Source organism: Triplophysa dalaica, chromosome 2, assembly GCF_015846415.1.
Source record: "Triplophysa dalaica isolate WHDGS20190420 chromosome 2, ASM1584641v1, whole genome shotgun sequence".
Taxonomy (NCBI): Eukaryota; Metazoa; Chordata; class Actinopteri; order Cypriniformes; family Nemacheilidae; genus Triplophysa; species Triplophysa dalaica.
In genome coordinates this window covers 18,283,504-18,309,409 of record NC_079543.1, presented here as the reverse complement: position 1 = coordinate 18,309,409, position 25,906 = coordinate 18,283,504, and the positions used below count along the sequence as shown (strand labels likewise).

The following is a 25,906-nucleotide window of genomic DNA, read 5'->3' as shown; positions in this document are numbered from 1 at the left end:
TGGAAAAGTCTAAATAGACAACAAAACAGGATGTAGCCACACAAAATGGAGATCTATGGACTAGTTTAAAAGCCTGTTCATAGAAATCGCCTCAGATAGTCTTACACCTGAAAACTCTTCCAAATAAACTAAACCGCTTAGAATCGATAATCAAAAACAACCAAAATCCTCTAGACTATCTAATTAGTTTGAAAGAATTAAACGAAGCACTAAACAAACACCCTGGAAGCCATGTGGTTTAGACAACATCAGAACAGAAATGTTGGAGCACAGTCCTATAGTAATGCAGGAGGCTCACTACTTAATCTGATATTACAATCTGGACACTTTCCTGAATCGTCCAATACATGTGACGATCCTGTTCTTCCTGTTCTTAGATTTCGTGCTTTGCTCATAGGGTTGTGACAGTACCATGTCTTGTGTGTATGTTTTGTTTTGTGTGGAGACACGTGCCGGTATGCCTTGACATTTCGGCGCGTGTCTTCCTGTTTCCGTATAGCTCTGCCTCCTTGTTTCCCCGTTAGTGTTTAACGTTCATCACCTGTCCCATCATCTGCCCCTTTAATGTTAAGCCTTGTGACCTTTCCTGTCCCGATCCTTTTGTAATCTTACCTCGTTAGTTTCCTCTTATTTAATGTCCCTGATTCCCTTGCTGTTCGGCGATTCATTGTATGTACCTGTGTGTGCCGTTTCTTGTCTTTCCCTGTGTGTGCCGTTTCTTGTCTTTCCCTGTGTTACCCTGCCTCACCTTCTTGTGGATTTCATGTATTTGTGGACTTTTCCCTTGCTTTGGACTTATCATTTAGATTACCATTTTTCCCTGGTTTGTTTTCGTTCCCCTTGTGGGAAATATTTCAGTTTGAACTTTTATATTATTTATAGTGCTTTTCCCCCATCGAGGTTTTTTTTTTTTTAATAAAGTATTTTGTTTAACCCTCCACTGTTCCTGACAATACAGGCTTGATATACCTACTATTCAAAAGTGGAGATAAATTGGACCTCAATAACTACCGTGGCATTTGTATTAACAGTAACCTGGGGAAGATTTTCTGTAGTATCCTTAATTCCTGAAATTCAAACTTTCCTTATAAAACACAATGTCTTGATTGGTCAGATTGGATTTCTACCAAATCATCGGACCACCAACCATGTCTACACACAAACGACTTGATTCCAACTCTGTTTAACTTATGAGTTAACTGTGTTACTGAAACAATCTGCACAGCCGGTCTCACGTTAAACAACTTGGGGCTATCAGTGAATGCACTGAAAGAGAACGCAAGACGAGAGTTTTATGCCATCAAAGTCAAATTCACCCAAACAGATATGGAAGCGCTAGCGCAAGTTCTACCAGAAAGACTAAATGCCATGTCATATATTACAAGTAGTTTCAGCCAATCATCAAAAAACACTCGGAGTATATAAACACTCTACTCACCCCTATTTGCGTTCGCAGATACTCATGTCAAAGTTAATCACTTGCGTCAGCTGCAAACTCAGAATGTCACAGTCTACCTTTGTCGTCTGTAATAACACCGACTCTGACAATGAATTCGCCCCTCCGTCTCCTATGAACGTACACCAAAGCACTGGCATAAAATGTTAAGACTCACCATGGGCTCAATGTTCGACGGAGAGGATTACCAGCATTTCTCAAGCCACAGGTATCCCCTTAAACCAAGGACTATGTAAAGAGGACTTGCTCGTATCGCCCCAAAACACTTTGGGAAACCCACCTGATTTAACTGAAGAAGCCGCTCCGTCAACTCCTTCACCGCAGGCTCAACAGAAATAAGCTGGCAGGAAACGTCTATCAAAGACATCTTCACCCCATCCAGCAGACTTCGTCACCTACTTCCAATCATGGAGCAACTGATATTAATGATCAACTGTTCCAAGCTCTTAAAGAACTATAAGCTAATTCGGGACTCCCGAATGACGACCTTCCAGAACGCCCTCGCCAGCCGCACTTCAGGGAGCACTCCCCTTGCCGCTACAAGTTCTTCAAGCTCCTTCCCGACATTTCCTCACCTCTCTCTAATCAAGTTAGCAGGACAGGTTTCATGATTAGCCACAGCTGATATTACGGATGCCTTCAATACTTTACCCATTCACCCCTCAGACTGGGAACTTTTTGGAGTCAAATGGCATTAAAAATTCTACTTCACAGTCAGACTTACATTTGCATTCTCTGGCTGCGCAACGTATTATCATGTTATGTGATAACGAAGCCATGGTTGCAATCATTAATAAAGGAAGATCCGCTTGCCATCGATCATGCCAATCTTGAGAAGGCTAATTTGGCAATCAATCCTCCATAACTTCATCATTAAAGCCGAACACATCCCCGGTTACAGTAACGTCATAGCTGACACGCTTTCCCGTTTTCAGGCTTTCAGACGTCTGTTCCGAAATCCTTCTAAACTAGATGTCTCATTCGAGACACTTTTAAAATCAGCTAGACAATACATCACCAAAGGAATTGCTCCCTCTAAAGCGTACTCATCCGCTTCGTCGTTTTTCACACCTAAATGATTCTCACTTTCCCCTATTCATTTTCCATTTTCTCTAACATATCGTTTCCTTTTTCTGCATATTATCACCCTACTCCCTGGCTTATTATAGCTACCCTCACTATGACCAATAGAGGTATTTCCATATTCTAAGTCGCTCATATTATGGTATTTTTGGCTAATTCTCTCTAAGGCCTATCGTTGCTTTCTCTATATGGCCTATCGTGGCACTCTACATGGCCTATCTTGGCACTCTATATGGCCTATCATGGCAGTCAATATGGCCTATTGCGGCCCTTTCTCCATAGTGGCCTTACCATCACAGCCTATAGTGGCCTTATCTACATAGCCTATCATGGCCTTTCTCTCTATGGCCTATCACTGCTTTTCTCTCCATGGCCTATCTTGGTCTCTCTCTCTATGGCGTACCGTGGTCTCCGTTCTCATTGGCCAACCCTGACCATCCTATATTTTCCTACCCTTTGTTCGCACCTTCATACTCAGTACCCTGCATATCTTCTTCACTCCATCACTTGACAAAGAATTAAGATAACCACCGTTTTTTTGTGCCTTTGTGACTAACCATATATTTATTTGTATATTCCAGGAGCCTCCCAAGAAATACCAGATGGTGGATATATTTGTATTAAATATCTTTTGGGGTAGGCACTGCCCCTGCCTACTTACGCAGCCAGCAATGGCAAGAACCTTCAACCCTTCAGATTCCATCTGGGCTGCCCAGCTATATCCAAAAACATGCCCTCAAATTTTGGACCACCTTAACTCAGATTCCCCTAACACACTACAACATGATGCACTTAAAACCCTAGAGCTGAGACCTAAAACCAGTTCAATCAGCCAGCTGGCTCTGGAAGTTCAGACCATTTACATTTAGTCATTTAGCAGATGCTTTTATCCAAAGCGACTTACAGGTGGGGTAGGCAATAAGGACAGCATAAGTACAACAAAAGTATAAGTGCAATCAAAAAGAGAAGACTGGTCTCATATAACCTAACACAGTATACAGAACCATTCATTCATTCATTCATTCATTTTTTTATTATTTTTTTAGAGTAGAGAAGAAAGTAGAGTTAGAACAGATCAGTCAGATGTTGACGGAAGAGATGTGTTTTCAGATGTTTCTTAAAGATGGCTACAGAATCTGCAGATCTTGTAGCAGCAGAACAAACCAGCACAATGGAACAAAACCAAATCAGAATAAATCAAATTATCAAAGAAAGTAAAAAGTAATATTTAGACCATTGAGAAAAGGAAAGTAAAAATCAAGGTAAACTAGATTTTTTTATTGTAAACAGAAAATACAATCTGGCCGATTATCTCTACACTGTTGGAGAGGTAAAACAGAGATGGATCCTGACAAAAAACAGACTCAGTGATAGCAGTCTGGCCATAGAGAAAGGCAGACACAGACAAACATGGCTTCCAAAGGAAGATCGAGTCTGTACCCACTATGACACTATTATATTTCATTTTATATTTATCCCTTACTTAACACCTGATGTTCATTTTATTCTAATGTTTGTACTTAGTGTATGTCTTTTGTTATATGTTCAATGCTTTGGGAATATTGAAAGAACACGCAATCAGGCCAATAAAGTTCCTAGAAATTGAAATAAAATTAAATTCTGAGAGAGAGAGAGAGAGAGAGACAGAGAGAGAGAGAGAGAGAGGGGAGAGACAGAGATTAAAGCCTTTTCTGTTGGGATAGTTGTTGCTGTGAGACACCTTTCAAAAGTACTTCTAGTTCAAAGCCCATCTGTCACACTTTATAAATGAGATCTGATTTAGAGATTTGAAATAAGTGACTAAAATAATTACCAAAGTGATTAATGATGGTAAGTGTGTCTGATCTTTCAATCATTAAAACTCTTGATTTTCATCAGCTGAACTTTTTCAACATCATCCATGCTAAGTCACACAAATTCTTCCCAAGGCAACTAAGGATAATGCATATTTCACAAAGTTTTCTTTTATTTCTCTTATTTCTGTTTTATTGATATTTTATGCAACCAGGTTAATGTCTGATGTAAAACCATCTGGGTTACACTCTACAATAAGATAGCATTTGTTAACGTGAGTAAATACCAGTGGCGTAACTTTGTTTTAAAAGTGGTGGGGACAAAGACGTCAAAAACAATAGGCTACTTTAATAAACTGTTCCTGTAATAACTGGTTTGTAATATTTACAGGGCCGGATTTACCCAAAAGGCAAAGGTAGGCAATCGCAATGTACCGCGAGCTACCAGGGGCCTGCAAAAGATTGGATTTAACTAATAATCCATGTTAGCAGCTACATAGAGCCCCAAGGAATCATTGAAATAGTCAAGAATATCCCTGTTAACGTTTTAACGTTATTACATCTGTACAAATGCATAACTCAGACAGTTAGTGCATATCTCATGTAAATCTTGAGTAATTACAGAATAGTATCGCACCCTCAAAATATCCGTATCTTTAGTTGGATAACATTTACATTTCACAAGACAAATACAGCTTTACGATTATTTCCAAAAACATGCAACGTGTGGGGGGGGAGACCTAAAGCACGTACGCATCCATTGCCAACAAAACACAGTCACATGACTCAGTTTCACTTAACGCATGCGGTTCATGTCTGGCATCTTTTAGCGCTGGGACTGCCTAATCTATCAGTTTCAAACAATCTAAAATCCAGCATTATAATCATCGTTTATTTAACATCCATCACTTAACAAAACACAAACAAACCTCAACTTCACTCATTATCGTAAGAGTAACAAGCTGCAGCTGCAGGCCCACAGCACAGCCAATCTTGATGGGAAGTGGGTCTTCCTATCACTCGTCTGTTGACGCGTGGGTGGGCTATTTCTTTCGCCTTGCCGTGGGCGTGCTTTTCTGGGAGAATTGTCCAATAAGTAGTCTTAGTCTCAGACGTCACACCCACGGATCGTCGGCCAAACGTCTAATTCATAAGGCACACTGTTCTGGAAACGCTTCAGCACATTCAAAGTCGTCAATTTCACAGGACTTTCAGGAGACGTGCGTGTCACGTTCTTTAATTGAAAGTAAAGTAAGCAGTCTGCCATGTTATAAGTTCGAAGGTGAATGAATAACAAAGTTATTGGCCAAAAAAAAGGGAGTCTACTCTGAATCACACAAACGAGACGTGACCTAGTCAGAGTCTCTAACCGTTGCGTATCTACATCACTAGAAATGGTCCCTGTCTACATTTTGCTGGGACTGATGCCAAAAGTTCACTAATCTTGATCCATACGCTGCAGGATATGTTAATCGACTATCCTTGTAAGAGGGGGCAATACCAACTCTATTTGGAGCTGTTAGCACCACAGATGCACAACCTGTAAGTGTGACTGTTTATTTTTGTCTTAACTTCAAGAAATATTTGTAAAATCCCTGCCATCTCTATCTATAACACTGTATATAATATCCAACCACCTGTTAACCCTAATCCAGTAATGATGGTAGGCGTTCCATTTGCGACACATGATGTACGTGTTTTACCAATCACATCAGACTCCCGTAATGATGATAAGCGTTCCGATTGCAGCACATATGCTGAACGCATTTGACCAATGCAGATCCTCTGCATAAAACTGGTTATCTCTGATCACTTCCTGCCAAGATCAACTGGGGCCTCATCAAACTGCATCAGGAGACTTTCTTTTGTTTGATGGGCAAGAGATGCAAGTATCATACTTAGTTTTATTAATGGATGCATTGAGCATCATTAATCCTTACAAATCCATGCTCTGTTCTTCTCTCTACTTCAACATTCTTACAATTCTAAACTGTATGTGTGTGTGTGTTAGATTAGTATGTGTCTAGTCTAGGTAATAAAGTCCTGTTTTATTTTCACACGTTGTTTGTAGTTCATACTCTTAACATGTAGTTTCTTGCTACCTGCTCGTAATGCTAACTGATTTCCCCAAATAATGAACTTTGATCCGGATAAGTATATTTGATCATAATCAATTGAATTCATCGCAATTTGGGCTGATATTTGTTTGCCTTACAAAGGGTGGTGGAGAATATATTGCTTATAATTGTGATCAGAGCTCATGATAATTCTTAGAAATTTGGTGAAGAATAGTGTTTAAATAAAACTGTTCCTCATTGAATCCCCTACAGTTACTTACTCTTTAACGATCTGCCTGGAAACAACACAAAGCCGTCTGATCTAAGAAGTAAGCTGTCGTGTATACAACAGTTGCGAAAAGAATTAATCACGATCGACTCAATGCTTAATACTTTAAATGCGAGGTTCACGGCATAAGCTTATAATGATTTTGTTGCTGTTAACTTTTGACACGTTTGTGAATGTACACTGGTCTGTTACTGCGGAGACATTTCCACACCTCTAAACATGACAAAAAAAAAACGAAAAGGTAATTGGTTGCTTTACCTGTCAGTAATGGAGTATGAAGGTCTGGCTGCACGAGACTACCCAATAAGAAAAGTTGTTACGAAATGGATTTTCATGTTTGAAAAAAACTTTCCGAAACCTATACGAATGCTGGGGGAGTGTATCAAGCACAGAAATACTACCTCATACATCTAACACGGTTTTTGACAGGTTGACCATGTCAAGCAAGAGAAGACAGCACGTTTAACATCTTAAAGAAGTCAGAATGCATGAAACAATGTTGCACATCCCCTTTAAGAACAAATGCTGGTAACAAAGAAAGTGCTAAGTTTGTTACAAACTAGTTGTAGCATCTAGTGTGGACTTTATGTACCACTTAAATACATTCTATGAAAGAAACTACACCATTGCCCTTAAAAAATAGTGGAGTGCTGTTTGTACTACTAATAGGGCCAGAATTCAGTCGTGGTCTACGCCCTCTGTCTGAGAGTTGGCAAGCCTGGTGCAAACAAGTAGGCATCAGTGGGCGTTCAGCAAGGCTGAGCGTGGGCAAGAGTTTTTCCGGAATAAACCACAGGGCTATATTTCTGTCTGACTGCGTCACTGTGCAAACCTTTATTATTTATGAACAACCTTAAATGAGAGACTTCGCTCTGGGTGGGACACAAAACCAACTTGCTCTGACGTTACATAACCATTGACGGTCAAATGATGTGTCAGCATGTGTTAAGAGATGATGGCCGCCTCACAGCACCTTAATCCAACAATCTTGCAGACTGGCTACGCTAAATATATGGCGGCTATAAAGCACCGCATAACAGTGAGAGAGCAGGCAGGGGGAGGTAATCCAGAGCGAGGTACAAATACGACAATAATGGGCGGAGAGCTTTCTCCAGTATTTAAGAGCAGCAGGGTGCTTTACTGATGTGTTAATGCCATGACGGAGACAAATGAGGCCGTGCGGGCGCAAGTTGACACGGAACAAGAACCCAGTTGTACAGAGCAGAGCATAGTGTACAGGAGTCCCCGCTTAGCTGCACAACAGCACAGGAAGCCAGGCCTGCCAAACACAAAGGCTGTTTATTTACACTAATGTCAACCAATCGTGAATACAAAATAAATACGCTACTAGCAGGAGACAAACAAGGTTAAATAATGACTAGCAAGGATATGCTAACAGGTTTTTTTGTCCTTTTGATTGATATCCAGAAGTCAATTGTTGACTTATTACACTTCCTTAAATGGCAGGACATATTGTCACACCATATGGGGTAAGTTTTCACATGGCAATATGCCAATAGCTAATTACAGGCTTTACAGTATAATGGTTCAACAACATTCATATTAAGTCGGAAATGGATTATGAGAATACAAATACACAATACAAAAAAGGTGCCTCAAAAGGAACTTCGATGCCATGGAAGAACCTTATGGTTCAATAAAGATCCTTTAACATCTGAATAACCTTTCTGTTTCACTCATGTGGTGAAAAAAAGGTTATTCAGATTATAAAAAAATAAGGAAGGGATGGTTCTTCAAAGAATGTTTCTTTGTGGAAGAAATAATTATTGCACTATAGCATCGCTGTGAAGAACCTTTCCTGTAGCTCAGTGGTAAAAGCATTGTGTTAACAACACAAGGTTGTGGGTCTGATCCCAGGGGATTTCAAATACCTATGTAAAATGTATAGGATAAAAGCAATGTAAATCGCTTTGGATAAAAGCGTCTGCCAAATGCCTAAAATGTGAATGTAATGTAATGAACCTTCAAAGCACTTTTATTTTTAATTTTTAAAGCAATTATAAACAAGTGTACACAAATACAACATTTTCAACATGCAACATCTTATAATAGTTTGTTGCATAACATTTGAAAAATGGAAACAAACTAAGATACTGTTGATGTTTCCAGTGTTATTTATTAATTGTTTGTTTTATTTATTTTTACCTAACTGCCAATACAAAAAAATTTACAAATAGGAAATAATGGTGAAATCAGTTTTTGGATACAACAATCACAATAAAAAAAAAAAAATATTAAAAAAGTGATTTTTTTTATTTTGATAATCTGCCTAGTATAGTTTAAAAACATAAAAACTGCTAAAGGAAATAAAAGATCTGTTTACGTTTGTGACAACTAGCCCCCACTGTAAAAATAAAATAAAACAATTTGTGTACGTTTTTTTAAGTAAAATTTACATAATATTTTTTGGGTGATGTTTTTTACACAAGTCAATTCTACTTATTTTTATGTGTCAAGTTTTTGCACACAGTTTAACTGTGTGTATTTTTTGCGCATGTTTACAGTGCAGATTCCCTTATCCATATCAGTGGCTGATGTCTGAGCTTTCTTGTGGCTCAGTGGTTAGAGCATGTTGTTACCAACGTCTAGTTAATGGGTTCAATTCCAGGGATTGCACACACTTTAAAACAAAATGCATATTATGATGCAATGTAAGTCGCTTCATTTTAACCTCATTTTAAAAATAAGTTCTTCAACAATCCATTAAAACACTCTCTTAAACAGGAAACATGCAGTCACGGTAACAAAAGACGCATACTATTTCCTTATCTCTCACATGTATTATCTCCTCACACTCCAAACTACCCATAGACAAGATCACCGCACATAGCTGGCCTGACCTCTCTCCAGCAATAACAAGTTAACAACCTCCCACCTGCCTGTTTCTATCTGCAGCTGGAGAGCGAGAGGGAGAGAAAGAGAGAGAGAGAGCGAGAGAGAGAGAGAGAAAGAGATGCTTTGAGATGCTGTGATAGAAATCGGGAGCATGTGTCTTGAACAGCTGCACCGAGCGTGACGCAGAGGGGAGATAGCTACTCTCCACAGGTGACACTTCAGAGAGCTGCCACACAACGCCTACAGTGGATCACTGTCTCGCCTATAAAAATGGGCCATGAGATAATGACCTGCCAGTCAAAGATTTGGACAGGTAAAAAGGGTGAAGAAAGATATTGACGTGACATAAAAGAGTGGGAGAGAGATAGAGAGAGGAAACCATTAAAACAAAGATAATTGGGGCCTGAAAATTGGGACAGCTATGCGCTGCAAGACTCACTGAGTCCTGCTGGTACATCAGGTACTTGAAAGCGAGCTCTGGGTTCTCATAAGGGAATAAAACACCATCCATCACCGTTTGAGAGGTCACACACAATTCAGGGTCATCCTCACATGGAAGAAAGTGTTACTACACAAGATTACACACCTCTGAGGTCAAGAAGGGTCTAGGATTTAACATACACCTCTGGGTATTTTTAGTTAATTATTTAGCATGCATGTAGAAAATAGTTATGATTAAAATATTAATTGCACATAAAAACTGAGTAGTTTTTTTATCATGTTCAATGTGGCAGTCGCTTTGAACACTGACACCAGTTGTACAAATTTGTATTCTGGGTTAAAAAAGCACAATTTATTCATGTATGTTATGAATGCATGAATGAATGAATGATAATTAATCATTTATAGATAATTGATTTATAAGGAATTGTTATTTGTTAGTGTCCCTTATGGAGGCAGAACTGAACCACTCTAATCCACTGTTTTTAAGCAAAAAATTAAGATATTTTAGCAGCAGAACAAGTCTGCTCAAATCTGGTTTGTATTGACCCTGGGAGCTTTGCAGCCTCTCAAGTGTAGCAAGCAGCAAACAGAAGAATCCATTTTAATTGTCCTTTATTTAATTGAGTGTGGAGTGTGTCCTTGTACATGACTGACTCGGAAAAGGTCAGATAATCATTGACTGAGAATGAAAGATCTTCAGCATTAAACTCAATGTGTGTGAGGACACGGCAACTGAAGAGGACAGACTAACTTTTCATAAAACGACATTTCACCACAGAAGCTGCTCTTTTATGGTTTGGCTTCATGCATTATTTAATGATGGAATCAATATTGCATATTGTGCTGGTACTGGTAGGTAAGAAGCACAGTGCATGTTTTTGTTTGTTTTTGTATGTTGTCACCGTCTGTACAAACATTTTTTCCGATTCATATTCATATTTCTGTTGCGTGACTCTTACAAATCACATTCATTTCCAGCTTAGGTTACATAGTGGTGGTCAGATGGTCATATTTAACAAAACGGTGTCAAAAAGTCATCAATCCTTCTTTTATGACATCTTGATATTTAATAGCTTGTAATGAAAAGGTGAAAATTGTTGTACTAATAACCCCGAGCTGAACTACGGTAGTATTACGATCATTGTGGGGCTACAAGGCGTAAGATACAGGAGTAAAATCACTACTGGACTTCACCATCACCAATCCCGGGGAAACACAAAATATGGCAGGTCTGATTTGTGCAATAACGTAATACGAAAACATTCAAAAAGATTTCACATCTGGATTATAATTTGATGGTAATGAATGACAAAGAGAAGATCTGTTAACATTTAAATTAGCACCTCTTCTTAATTTGGTTTAACGTCATTTACTTCCTTAGTACTTTTTACAATTATGGGAATGGAATCTTTCTGCATTTTTACATTTTCAAATAAACTTCACTTTGATTTATGCAGTTTGATTCATAAGAAGTTTTTCAATTATTTAAATAATCTGTATTTCTTATATAATTGCATTAATTTACATTAGACAACAAAGTAAAAGATAGAATCCTCCTCTATAATCATTCTGCAAGGCTTTTGTGATAGTGTGGCTTGTCCAGCAGGCAGAAAAGTCCCTCAACATTGTCAGCTGTTGTCCAGGGGGTCTGCTGACATCATCAGATTTACTGCTTGCAGGGTTGCACAAAGACTGCAGACGTTTCAATACACACAAACATCACTCCTTCCAGGAAAGATGGTACACACACAGAGAGAGAAATTACAAGTACGTTCAGGTCCAGTCTAGATATGTTTTAAAATCATATTCTAGAGCAAGCTGTGTCTTGATATATAGACAAGCGGAGCCTCCCTCTTAGATAAACAATCAGAGGTACAGTATGTGTTTAGATATGCCTATTTGATAACAAACAGCAGAACGTCTTTTGTGTGTAGTTTCGGTTAGAGGAAGGAGAGATTAATGTGTTGATTGAGTAGTAGTCAAAGTCTATTGTGATTTACGTAACAAATCACTCACAATGGCATCATCGGATATACTGTACATGCAGCATAATGGAAACCAAAGAGTTAACACTACTGAACTTTTGATGCAAGGCATATGCTCAGTTTTGTAGATAAAACTAAAACTAAGGTAACATTAGTGTCCTTCATTACTAAAAAAAACAGGGTTTAGATCTAATGGAAGATTCATTTCATTGTTAGAGGTGTCTTGATTGAAAACAACTTGCATTGACATATCTTAAAATATTTCTGTGCGATTGATTTGTCTCAAGATGTACACCAGTAATGTTTTTTGTAAACTGTCTCGGAAACCACCCCAATATATTTATTCTAAAATGTGAAGGAATCTATTAATACAAATGAGAAAGTGAGCCTAAACTTTTGAACAGTCCAGTGTCTATTTAATTTGCTTACAAAGTCATGAGTTACATGCAGCAGATTCAGTACATACATTCAACTCAACTCAACTCAACGTAAAGTTACCAAACTGAAACAGAACACTTTTATTTAGATTGTCTGAAGTTTTAGAATATAGGCGCTGACAGAAAAGGCGACAGTTAACGCTGAATGCAAATTTCTTCCTCAAAACACTTCAAATATACAGACTGAATCAAACGTAATTGTTCTTTTAAGAAACGCAAAATAAGCGAGTCTAAAAGAGACGCAAATACAACCCTTACAGTCAGTTCACATTTGACTGTTCTAATGTTATTTAATCAGACTATTCAATTCAATAAAGGACTTCATGGTTTGAAAGCCAGCTGGTGAATCCTTAAATCATGTAAATTATTTCTCACCGTAAGAAGAGTGCTTTTAAAAGAGAGCTGTGTGTAGACTGAATGTTAATGTGAATAGACTCCAGTGCTGATGTGTGATGCTGGTGTTATAAAGTTTGATTAGGATGAAGCTGTAGACACTATAATGTGAAGTGCTGTTGTTTGTTGTGTGGTTTACTGGAAAGTATTCCGACAGATTCCACTAACTAACTATGAAAGTTATTTAAAGAGCATTTGATGTGTTTCTGCTCCTGATTGATTTTAAAAACTTTATGACAAGTTCTAGATATTAGATTAGACACACTTTGGAAATAAACGCCCCATGTGTCCCATCGACAACCACTTTAATTCTCAAATGTTAACAGCAAACTCATCTATTAGATGATCAGTGTACATTTTACATCTATTGTACATTTATTAATTTTAATGACTTAATAGATGAGAATTATGACATATTGTGGTTGAGTGATTAAAAAATCATTATTATTTTTCTTTTATATCTTTCTATAATATTCAGAATGTTGAAGATATTGAAACTTTCCCTCTACTTGAAAGTAATTCCTGTATGTTGCATCAATGGATTTTTAAAAATAGAAAAAATGCGACAGTCGTGTTTTGATTGACATTCAAAGGTGGGCTGTTTTCATGGCTGCCCCTAATTTTTTCAGATGTCATTTTCAAATTTCCATTGGGAATGCTTTGATCAGCTCCTGTCAAAACACATTACTATGCACACGGCTAGAGGCAATGACGTTATCGCATCATCTGGAGCTTCTTCATGGACTTCAACTTAACTAGTAATAGCAGCAAAGTTTCAGTGCATCCATATAAAACAAAGAACTAAGAAACAGATATGTCAGAAATGTTCAAAAGAAGCCTATTTTTTATAGTTCATTCTTTAATTTATATTTCATTGGCTGTTAATATGTTTCTTTCTAATGTCCATGTTCTTGAGATTCTGAGAAAATGCACAAATTTTGATTATTTGTTGCTTTAGTAGCGATAAAAAAGGGAAGACAAATAAAAACATATAGAAGCCCTGGAAAGTCACAAAAATGTATTGTAAAAATGAACAATATTTAATTGTTTTAGTATAATATCGCAGTGTTTATCACAGCATGTCATTTAAAACAAATCCAGAAGTCTTTCCACTCTGAATAAACATTCTTCCTTTTTATGGGGAACTTTCTATATTTGTCGCAAAATATTTTTCTTTATTACTTTGTAAGAGTGATAATGTTCACGAAACATGTTCAAATTGCTGGTATTACATTCCAGATACTGTTGTGGAATAATAAAATAAAGTCGTTTTAACTCAGTTTTGACTCAGGTATGCATTTACTTTATGTGTCAAATATGTTTTCATTTTCTTGCCTGTTTGTTTAGGGACTGGCCAATCTTTGAAAAATTGTTACAGAACACACATGATACAGGACATTGAAAGGTCCCCCTCTCTCCAGAGACAGTCTATGAATCATTAATGAGATTGAGTCTTTGTCATAGAACTATTCAAGCAAAAGTTATATAATGATTTTTTAAACAGAAACTAAAAAAGCAAACTGGAAAGTTCTCATTCAGACTGAATAACAAGTCGATTTAAATGAGTTTTGATGACCTCATTAATCAAGTGAGACTGGAAATGATGAGTGATATGATCATACCAGAATATAGAGTATGCCAGCTAAAATGTTTTTAATTTGCATGAATACGTTTAGGATATTTTTAGGAATGCTTGGTGTTGTCCTACCATGCATAATAATGACATCAGTCACAGGGCTTTGAACAAGTATTTGCCCTATTTCCTTTTCACATATTTCTCCTCCTGAATGGTTTCATATCATTAAATAAAAGTTCTCATTAGATGAGAAAAACTTGAGAAAAAGCAAAGCATGGGATTTAGATCACAGTTTTATTTACCTAATAGAAAAGTCACCAATTACCCGTAATGCCGCTGTGAAAAAGCAATTACCTTTAAAACAAAGTAAACAGTTGGTTATTAGATTTAGGAGGCAGACTTTACTGCGGTCAGCCCTGTTAACCGTAAATTGCACATATTTGCAACCATTCCATTCTCAGACATAGTCACCACCAAATGTCTATAAAATTAAAGCACATTGCAAAACCGCCACAACAAAAACAGCTATTTAAGATATATCAGTTTGGATAGGTTTCGACCCACACACAACCACATATGACTATAACTTTTAAATGCAAAAGAATATAGATGTAACCTGCAAAACCCAACAGCAGCGTTGTTTGCTACAAACACCCACTCATTACAGTAATAACAGTGAGTGATTCCTGGAATTTATAACAACATGAAACCACAGTATGACATGAAAAAAACACTTACAGTGACATGTAACAGCACATTCTTACCTCCCACCTTATTATGTGGCAGGGTAAACAATTTTGATGGTTTGCAATCACACTGAACATGTTTTTGTCAGCAAAGTGAAACAAGTCTTTTTACTGACTGACCAGCATGTATGGATGTTTTGTGATAAAATATGAGGCTGTTGAGTTAATTTGTGACTGCACATTAAAATGAGCAAATTAAATTCATTAAACTAAACATGTTTTCTAGGGTTCATAAGAGAAACATGTGAACATGTACAGTAAGTGAAAGGCTGTGCGTGTGCCAGCAGTCCTATCCTGTGTATCAAAAGAGCATAAAACGGAAAACAATGCCAGCGTGTGAATGAGATTCAGGTGAACATCAATACAAGTGTATGTAAATAGATGAAGTTTTCTTGCTGTAAAAACTGTAATGAAATGTAGTTTTACACATCACTCCGTCACCAATGATGGGTTATGGATCAGACCAGTGCCTAGCATCAATGTCTAAACCCACTAAGAATACAGTGTGTGGAATATGATCAAAATATGATCAATAAATATTGAAAAACACCATTAAGGAAAAAGTTAGCTCATAAATAAAAATGCTGTCATCATTTAACCATTCTCATGTCATTTCAAACCTGTATGACTTTCTTCTGCATAACACAAAGATATTAAGAAGAATGTTTTTGTGTGTACAGTGAAAGTCTGTCATGAAAAATAGCTCAAAATATTGTTTTTCGTGTTCCAAAGAGGAAGGAAATTTCTTTAAAAAATATTTTTAAAACTACATGAGTACATGATGATTTTGGGTAAACTGTGTCTTTAAATGACACAATAAATCAACAATACAGAACTGTTCAGCCGCATGTGTATGACTAACATACTAGTTACAAGTTATCTCATGAGCCAATCCAAAACTAGCATGTCAGGTGTTTATACTAAACCAATCGTTTGGAGCACATTTGGTTTTAATTCCACTGACTTGATTAACCTGATCTGTTCGGTTCTGGGCTATTAGCATAAATCCATTCCATCGAAACATATGGCCTCTAGCAGGTTAGATAAACATGAGAACTTATCCACCACAGTTAGTGAAGGGATGTGTGAAATGCAGATCAGGCACGATCCAGTAAACCACAATATGGAGTGTTCGTGAACTGAGAACAAAAAGCGACATCAGAATCAAACCCATGATGTTTTCTCAGTGGAGATCTACACCGCAACACTGTTCCCTGTAGTTTCTTTCAAGATCCATCATTATAATAAGACGAAATCACACTGCAGATCATGTGAAAACGATTTTAAAGCAACTTGACAAGTATGATACATACTTTAATTATTGTGAACTGTTTTGTCACAGTTGTAATTTAACACCACAGTTAAGATACCAGCAACATATTTGTAGAACTCTTCTGCTGTGTTCACACCAAACGTGAATTAAGTGTATATTTGAATTAAATTACTGTACATACAATGCAAAGTCAAGGCAAAAAGGCGAATATCTAACCTCGCACGGGACGACGCGAATGAAACGAATCCGGCGCCCAAAAGGGTCTCCCCCGTAGGTCAAAAAATTGAAACTCGAGCTACAAACTGTTTGACATGTCCGGGCTGGTGAAGACATTCCCATCACGCAATGTTTTCGTGAGAAAATAACAAACTATTCCTGCGAGTAATAAAGAGTGAGAAATAATTTGTGTTTGGTGTGAGCACAAACAATGTTTTTTGAATTATAAATAACGAACTATTCCCCCGTGTAATGAAGAGCGTCGAAAGCGATTCTTCACGTCAGGTGTGAACACAGCATTATCACGGCAAACACGCCGACCGACAACACTCACGTTGCCTGGCGCAAATTCAGGTCTATGTGTGTCGTTGCATTGACTTCATATGTAATTTACTTGCATCAGCTGATTCACATTCGCGTCGCCTACCTCGAGTTCTCGTCTTGTCACATCTTTGCTTTTTCTTTGTATGTAATTTACTCGTGCAAATCACTCAATTTACATTTGGTGTGAACACAGAATTAAAATGAAATAGGCCAGTGGTTCTCAAACTTTTTTTGCCGGGACCCCTTTTGTAGAAAAAGCCCCCCGAACACTTACATACACCCACATAAAGACACTCATGAAACGTCCTTTACCAGCGACCTCGAAAAGGCCTATTGGTTTGATTTCAATATTATATGATTTAATTTGTACATGCAGAGGTTTTTAAAGCAAGCTCTTATCAGTAACCAGTGGAAGGATTACAGAATATTATAGAAGAATAATGAGAGCAGTTGAATTTATAATGTTGGGAGTCACAGATGACAATGCCTATGCATTATCGCGCCCCCTCTAGGGTTCCCGCCTCCCAGTTTGGGAACCATTGAAATAGGCTATTCTTGCTTCTGTACCTTTAAATGTTGTTTATAAACAATCTGATACTGAAAAGCGCTGGAGGGTAATTAACAGTAATAAGATGCATTCCACACACTCACTGCTGAAGCAATCATATGCACACACTCTAAAAAATGCTGGGTTATTTCTGTAAACACATTTTTGGGTTATTTGTGCTGGGTCATAATTTTTGGTTGTTTGAGGTACTGTAAACACACAGTTGGGTTGCTCATGCTGGGTCAAATGGATTGTAGGGGTTCTTTCACCACTGAACAGCTGGGTTGGGTTATTTTGACCCAACCGGTTTGTTCATTTTTCCACTTCATCGAACCTTCTGGATCCTTCGTCTCATTGTCAGACGGAAACGCACATCACAGCAAGCTGATTTTATAAGGTAAATTAATATGATAATATGATTATTTTTAATAACTTGTGGTAAGAGCACACTGATTTTACTGTTTAATGCAGTATTTGATCTGTCTCTGTGCGGAGGAAGTGTTTTATTCTGTGATTGATTAACGTTAAGTAATTTAGCAGTTTAGCATGCTAATTGTTATACAAAAAAGGCCTTAACAATCGCTTTGTCGTTATGTTATATATATGTGTGTAAGTGTGCATATTTTTACTTTAAAAGGTTTTTATCCTTCACGTTAAATCCTCATGGAAATGTATGAACTAGCCTTAGGTCAGAAATACATGGTATAGTTCGGTTACTGTTTGCCTACTGTATGGCATTGTAATGTTTAGTCAGAATTAGATAATTTCATAAAACTTAATCTGAGGGGATATTTTTTCAAGTGTCTGTGACGTGCCGGATCCAACCAACTAGCAATAATTTAAAATTTAGCATTTTCGCGCTTTTTTCCCCTCAGGTAACGTTACCGTTAGCTGCATTAGCTAAAAGCTAAGCCTCTTAATCTCACTGATTATTACAATTAATGACAAGAATAATGTTTGGAAAATTAAACAGAAATTTCCTTCTGACACACGACAGTAAATGATAGAAATAACTGACTTTTATACCATTTTCCAGCTGGTAAAAATACTAGTGTTCTAATAGTTTTGCCCATCACTGTGTGATATATGTATATCCTCAGAAGTAAATGATATACAGTATGAATGTAGTGAATGAAGTAAAATACTAAAAGTGAAGTTTGAAGTTTTCTTCTAAAATTAGCATTTTTATAAGGCCTCTGTGTTTGTTCATTAAATGCAGTTAACTTAAATTTTAGTTATGTTTTAAGACTAACTGTCATATATTTAACAGTTGGGGACTGTCATGGTGGAATACTTGCAAAACGCTGAGACCAGTGATATAATCTGCACATTTTGTGCCTTTGGGACGAGGCAGCAACTACATCCCAGACCTTCGCTATTGTTTCGGGTCATGCCATTGAAACTGATTTGTTGCTCAGTTGATCTGTTTCAAGTCCTTTTCTGTGCTTGATGTTAACTAAGCAGTCTCTTCCTACTTAGGAATTTCTCCAGCATGCAGTTTATCGTATTGATGGACATGAGTCTTAATGTGGGAAGTTTTTGAGGACAACAGTTTTTTCTGGACACTTGTAACATGCTTTAAGTTGTCACATGTATTGTCTGTTGTTTGGAGTCTTTGTTTGGCTTAGTTTTAATGGCACACTGTTTGGACTGATTCTCATGTGCCAATTATATATTTTTGAGTGTTCTAATGCTGCAATGTTGACATATAGAATAGGAATCTACAGTGCCTAATTCACCTAGTTTTGTGTTTTTAAAGAAACTGATCTACAAAAACTTGTTTTTATGTGTCTGTAGGTGTTGGATGAAATGTATGACAATTGCACCCATTCAATAAATGTAAAGAAATAAATTTAATAAAAATGCATATTTACAATTGCATTTGTTTTGTGTAATTGTATTACAGAAAAATTATAATAATTTTACATTCCCTTGAGAATATTTATTTTTATTGGTAAATATAAAAGTAGCAAGGCAATGAGACAACATATAACCCAATGTTTAGGTTATGTTAACCCAGAAACACAGTTAACCCGACGCACTAGTTGGGTCAAACAAACAACCCAGCATTTTGGGTCAAATGGTTCAACCCAGCACTTGGGTCAAAAATAACCCAGCGCGTGTTCTGTCCCATAGTTACCCAGCAGCTGGGTTAAGGTTGGGTTATTTTCTAACCCAGCAAATCTTAGTGTGCACCCATTCAAGGTCTCAAGCACAATATCTCCAGAAAGGTTTACAGGGGAATAAACAGAGAAAGTCATTGCATTTTATATGGGCACAATAACTGGACGTGCATGGCTGCCTGTAATCATTTTCATGCTCTGTAAAAAGATGGAGGTGGATAGAGAGTGTTAGTCTCCCGCTTGGGTGAACGGTGACCATGCCAGTGTAATAACAGAGCTGTCATGGTAAGCAACATGCTGGAGATCTGCTAGATGGAGGGTGTAATTACTTGGTGAGTCTGGCCTGCTTCTATTTGGGATAATTGCTTGTATACGCAGTCGTCTCTTCTCTCATAACAGCCTCTGTTTGTCAGCGTGAGATATGCGCAGGATCTTGAATCAGAAATAAACATTGAAAGCTAAGTTTGTAAAAGCTTAATGTAGTGTTGGCCTTTTGGGTTCACAACAAGCTGTTTTGGTTTGATGTTGATCTGTATGAACAGATGCTTGCTTCTCTGTTCTACAGATTTTTTTCTAAATATGACATGACGTTACACCAAAGCTAGCAATTATTAATTTAACTTGAATTAATTTAGCCAATAACAAGATTATAATTTTAAACATTTGTGCTTTATAGTCATTTAAAACAATTGCTAAACATTAGAGCGTGACTTGAATGTCATGGGTTGTTTCAAACCAGAGCAGTTGTTAAAGGGCCACAAATCAAGCAGTGCAGCGTGGACTGAGTCTGTGAAACAAAAGAACGACTGTGTTTGACTCGCATCATTGAGTTCTTTGGGTTGCAAATGGACAGGAACTGCTGGCTTACTGTAAGGCATATGGGGAAAACAGGGACGATTTAGTGAGCATCAGTGCTTCCCTGGGCACCAAACTGGCAGAGCAATTACCAACAGTGGCCCAGCTGGCAGTGAGCTAACAGCATTATTCTAAAATGAGTCATGGCGATGCACAATGCTTATGTGTTCAAATGTTACATCCCTGTAGATCTAGAAGGTGTACAAAATGTCATTTACTTATTCGTGCAAATCACGTCCTGGGTGACTCAGGTCTTCTCAAAAGTTAAAATCAGCCTCTGAAATATCTAAATGCTGTAAATAGTACTTTAAATCGTACAAATGGAACATATTGTCAGAGGGGTAGCGCAGTGGGAATGTGCACGTGCTAGTGACTGTAAGAGCTGCTGGCACAGAGAGATCTGGTTTGAGTCTGACCTGGGTCATGTCTGTGCTCCCTTTCTCACCCCCTACACTTCACTCTACTAGGAACAGAAGGGATAAAATAAAACTGAAAGTAACATTTTAACAGATCCGATCTGAATATAACGAAGCCACAATACGGAACTGTTTCACATTTCTTACAATGACATTGAACAAACCAGTAGATTGAAGGTGTTTGTGTATAGACTAGCCACCAAACCAAATTCATCATTTTAGACTAGTGTTCATCATTTAAAAATATGAATGTAGATGCTTTATCATTTATGATATTGGCAGTATCCGACTGTACAGGCAGGATTCTCTCTTGGAGCACCTCTGAAGCTACAGGGCAGGATTATAAGAACAAAGAGACAGAGGTTAAGAAAAAGATCCTAATCCTTTATCCTCCCTCTCAACTCTTATGAATTCCTCCATCTCTTCCAAATGAGCCTCTCTTTCTTATAGCAATGATGATACTCTCTCTCTCGCTTCCATGTCACATTGTGTTCTGCTAATAACGTAATGTTCCCGCTCATTTTCATTATTCCGATTAAAACTCAATTCTCCTAGGCAGAGCTTTCAGCCACCTTAGCAGAAATTGCAAGATTTAAATATCATGTAGTTGATAATTTTTATTATTTTTTGATAATTTTTATTATTTTTAATACATTATTAAGAAGCTATTTTCACCTAAAAGATAAGAAAGAAACTAAAGACAGTCCTTATAAGTTATGGTTTTATGGCAAATGATATCTTAACTGAACGCATCAAGCATAAACTTGAATCACTGATGTGTCACTAATAAATAATTAATGTGGCTTAGTAAATATCACAAAAAGAAACACTGTTCTTAACTTAAAATCTTTTTAAATCATTTAACATTTTTTTTCAGTAGGACACTTAAAAAAACTGATTGAAATCCAAGTAAATTTCTCTAAAATGTAAATATAATATTTAAGTTTATTTAATGAAAAATATTAAATTAACAAATATTTTAATATATACTTAACATTTTCTGGTGAATTCTAATAGAAATATTTGAGTTACCCAGATTTAGTTACATTTTTTACAATTTAATACGTATATTTCATTGACTTCTGTTTAAATTGTTTCAAGTAAACTAACCATAATTTTTTTGTGTATATATAGGCTTGATTTCTCACAGTTTCAAGACTGTTTCTAAAAATGTACCCAGCATATGGATGGACTAATTTATTGAACTTGTATTCAAGATATCTAGAGTTTCCCACTTTGAGCCTGCCTTCTGTGCAGAATATTTTCCCATCTGCACGAGAGCGACGCAGAAGCGTGCAGCTCAGGGGAAACGTTGGAGCCAGAGCTCTGTGACCATCTGAATTTAACTCAATTACATTAAAGGAAATATTAACTCATGCCTACAAACTGTAAAAATGTAACAAAAATCTATTTTTATTAAATCAATGGCTGGATAAGGGGTTAAGGTTTTAGAAAACTGCTCATTGAGAAGTCAATCTGCATATTTTTATGTGAAATTCACATCCACTAAATGGAAAAATGACATTGCAATGTCTAGTCATCTTCCAAATAGAGTTGAGGGGTGTCAAGTTTTAGGTGGGAGGAAAGTGTAAGAGTAACTGACATCAATCCCGTTAAAAGTCCATAGTGATTAGTCACCGACTGTCAAGTGAATCAATCTTCAAGTAAGATTTCCTAACGTGTTTTTTGGAGACTGTCTGTTACCTCATCGGAAGTGAATAAAGAAACATTTCACCAGAACCGACTGATAATCCGAAATGTGTCTAAGGCATCAGGCGGTCCATTTAGGGGCATCATAAAAACAACATTTGAATATATATTGCAGCACTGTATTGTAATAATTTATTTTCTATACGATCCAGTGTCACAGAGTGAGCACTTCATCCAGCTTCAGTATATTCGCTGTTTTTTTTACATCAAATATACCAAAATATCATGAGTATATTGTTTTCAGCTAGTTTATTTAACCAGCCTCTTTAAGGGAGAGTAACGCTCGCTCAAAACAAAAGGATAAAATAAGAATTCCACTGAAGTGTGCTACACTTCATGGTTTCTACTCTGTGATGTGACATAAGGTATGTATTTGTCAGGTAAACAAACAGAATATAGAAATATCAAGTGCTACTTACTGTTTTCAGATATTTACCTGCATAAAATAACCAAACTATTGTATAGAGAAGTTATGAATATAAAGGTTTGGCTTTTTGCCCTCATATTTGAGTTATAGTAACGCACTGTGTGTGGTAACTAAGCAGCAGACTCATTGCTAGGCAACAGGCTACGAACATCCTGAAGCGTCCGACAGGATGACTCTGCAATAGATACATCGAAACGCATCATTCCACAGTAGATAAACTTTTGTTCATCGTGAAGGACATTCACTATCATTATATATTTGAGAGACTATAAAGAATTTGAGGAACAAGCACATAGTGGTTTAGAAACCATTTTGATCTCCCTGATTTTTAATGACGTATCTTCACCAATGCAGTCAATTCGATGTGTAGCGCAGTGTAGTTGAAGTATCTAGGGCTACGTGAAGAGAAATGTATCAGCGCTCATTCCTTTCATCAGACCCAAGATGAGCAGCTCTTCTGCCGTGATAAATGAATCATCACACTAAGCAAAAAGCCCCATCGCTAGGAAACGCTTTTTAAGCAGAATAAACTGTAGAAGCTTTATTGGACAACATGACACTTTCACACAGTGAGGAACACAGACAACCAAAATTCTTGAAATGAAAAAGAAAAACCCACATTTTATTGCACTTAAGTTATAAGAAAATAAACATTCTAAATGAATCAAACAAATACACAATCCCTTTAAGGTTTTTTTTCTGTCTGTTATGCCAGGCAGTTTACAATAACTGAAAAAATAAAACAGCTCCGACATCTGATTTCTCAAACCAGATTATAAATTAAACAAAAACAGGAGAAAGAACAAGATTGTTTTTTTCTTTTAATATACAGTGTTAAACCACTTTCACAGTTCAGCTTGAGTTGTGTGACTTTGAGGATGAGACGAATTGTTTGGCTACGGATGTGGTTACGTCCTGTATATCTATGAAGCTGTTTTACCATTCCAAAAAACCATCAGAGCGTCACCAGTGGAGACCAGGTTAGCTCTTGCGCTTAAAACTAAATCGGATGCCCGTTTCTGTACACTAAGACCTGCATGAACTTGACAATGTTCTTTACATCGGTAACTTTACAGCGGTTTCAACAATCTTGTTTTTCAACCAATTAAAAACAAGAACAGTATTCTCGTGTTTGTCCAAGCATACATTTCCACACAGAACAGACCGACGGAGCTCTTGTCCCAAAGGAATGTGCGAACAATTTGCTCAAACACACACCGGCACACACGCACACACACACGGCCACGCTCGCGCAAAATAGATTCTCCTCGTCCAGCAGGCAAACCCGTCTCTTTGTCAAGACAATTTCTCTCTCCTCTACGCCTCGTAGAGGCACATTTGGCTCAAGTTTCAGTGGCAAAAAAAGAAGCTGTTATGTCGATATCTTGCTTTTGTTGGTAGGTTTGTGTCATTTTTACAAGTTTTAGAATTTAGTCTGGGACTAAAACGTCACAGCCAGTTAAAGTTCCACCATATTTTTCCATGTGTCTAGCAGCATAAATCCAGTTTGGCCACTGGGATGGACAGTACTGGGAAAAGGTGTGGGGGGGACATATTCCCAGGAGTTTGCGGGAAAACAATTCCCATTTCCCACAAAGCACCAGCACTGAGGAACTAACGAAACCAGACTGGTTGAAAAATGTAAGGAAAGCAGGTCGAGCCGGGATCCAGAGAGGCACTGCTTACGGAGTACTAAACGACAACGCTTAAAAAATAAAACCCGAAAACGTGAAACAGCAGTGGGTTTAGCTTAATACTGAGACCTGTTGATTGCAACAGTCGGAACAAAATGCAGAACTTTCAAAGCACACTGTAATTCACAGCTGTTGACGTGAAAACCAAGAGACGTGGGGAACAAGCAAAACAAAATCCCCCAAAATAATATTTAAAAAAGACAAAAGAAAACCAACGCATGAGGAAGAAAGGGATATTTGGCGTATGCTGAGGTTGATGACAAAATTGGCTTCCTTTGACTCTCTCTCTCTCTCTCTCTCTAAACACTCCTGCAGTACAAAGCTCTTCAAATTCTTACTCTGCTAATTTTTTGTTGTACTTGTATACACTATTTCTCACTCCATTGTCCTTATTGATGCAATAGGGTCTCATGTATACAGTGTCGACTTGTTTTGATCAAAAAAAAACTTTTGTACATATGGATGTGAATTTCAGTCAGGCTTGAGTAAACAAGTCTCTGTGCAATGTTGCCTTGAGCGAAAATGGGAGAATCCAGGAAGTAGCTCGCTCCTGTCTTCCCAAGTCATCGGATTCCTCCCCTTTCCCAGAATGCTGCAGTGCGTAAGCGTACACCCCCCAACCCATCCGTAAGGTGAACAGAACTAAGGCCGGAGCGAGCCGTGGCACGACAGGGAGAAAATGTTGGCGGCAACTTATCGGGGAGGTGGAGATGCCATGAATTGAGCGATCGGTGCCGGCCCGGGCAGAGGCCCAGGGCAGGTTTCTGCTTCCCCTCCCAATTTCCAAACGAGTCCCCTAAGTTCGACCCCGTCGCTCGGCTCACTTCATGTCCACGTCGAAGTCCAGCACCAGGAGTTTGGTTTCCTCAGTGCCATTACGGCTGCCCACTGCGCAGACCAGTTTGGTGTTGGAGGCGCGGATCCTCCAGACCACCCCTCCGCTGCCCCCGCTCTCTAGCGTCACCAGGTTACGGATGAACTCGCCTGTTCGCAGGTCCCATAGCTTCACCGTACCGTCGTCGGAGCTGGTGACGACAAAATTCTTGTTGAACTGCAGGCACGTTACTGCGCTCTGGTGTTTGTGGGGACCTGAGAGAGAATAAAAGAGAAAGTTATGAGCTGACACGCCAGATGGAATGGCTCATCAGACGCTCTGCAAGCACCGATAGTCCTCGGCAGAAAATCAAACTCCAGCAACTCGCCGTT

The 25,906-nt window shown here is 37.9% G+C and overlaps 1 protein-coding gene across 2 annotated transcripts in view; it reads right to left on the bottom strand.

The window, feature by feature from the left end:
- Nucleotides 1–23,532: 23,532 nt before the first annotated feature.
- The window catches only part of fbxw7 (F-box and WD repeat domain containing 7), a 120,570-nt gene continuing 118,196 nt past the window's right edge, over nucleotides 23,533–25,906 (bottom strand). For both annotated transcript variants that reach the window (XM_056729535.1, XM_056729526.1), the window contains one exon: nucleotides 23,533–25,789. In XM_056729535.1, coding sequence (XP_056585513.1) covers nucleotides 25,521–25,789 — 269 coding nt within the window. In that variant the 3' untranslated portion in view covers nucleotides 23,533–25,520. The remainder of the gene's footprint in view (nucleotides 25,790–25,906) is intronic.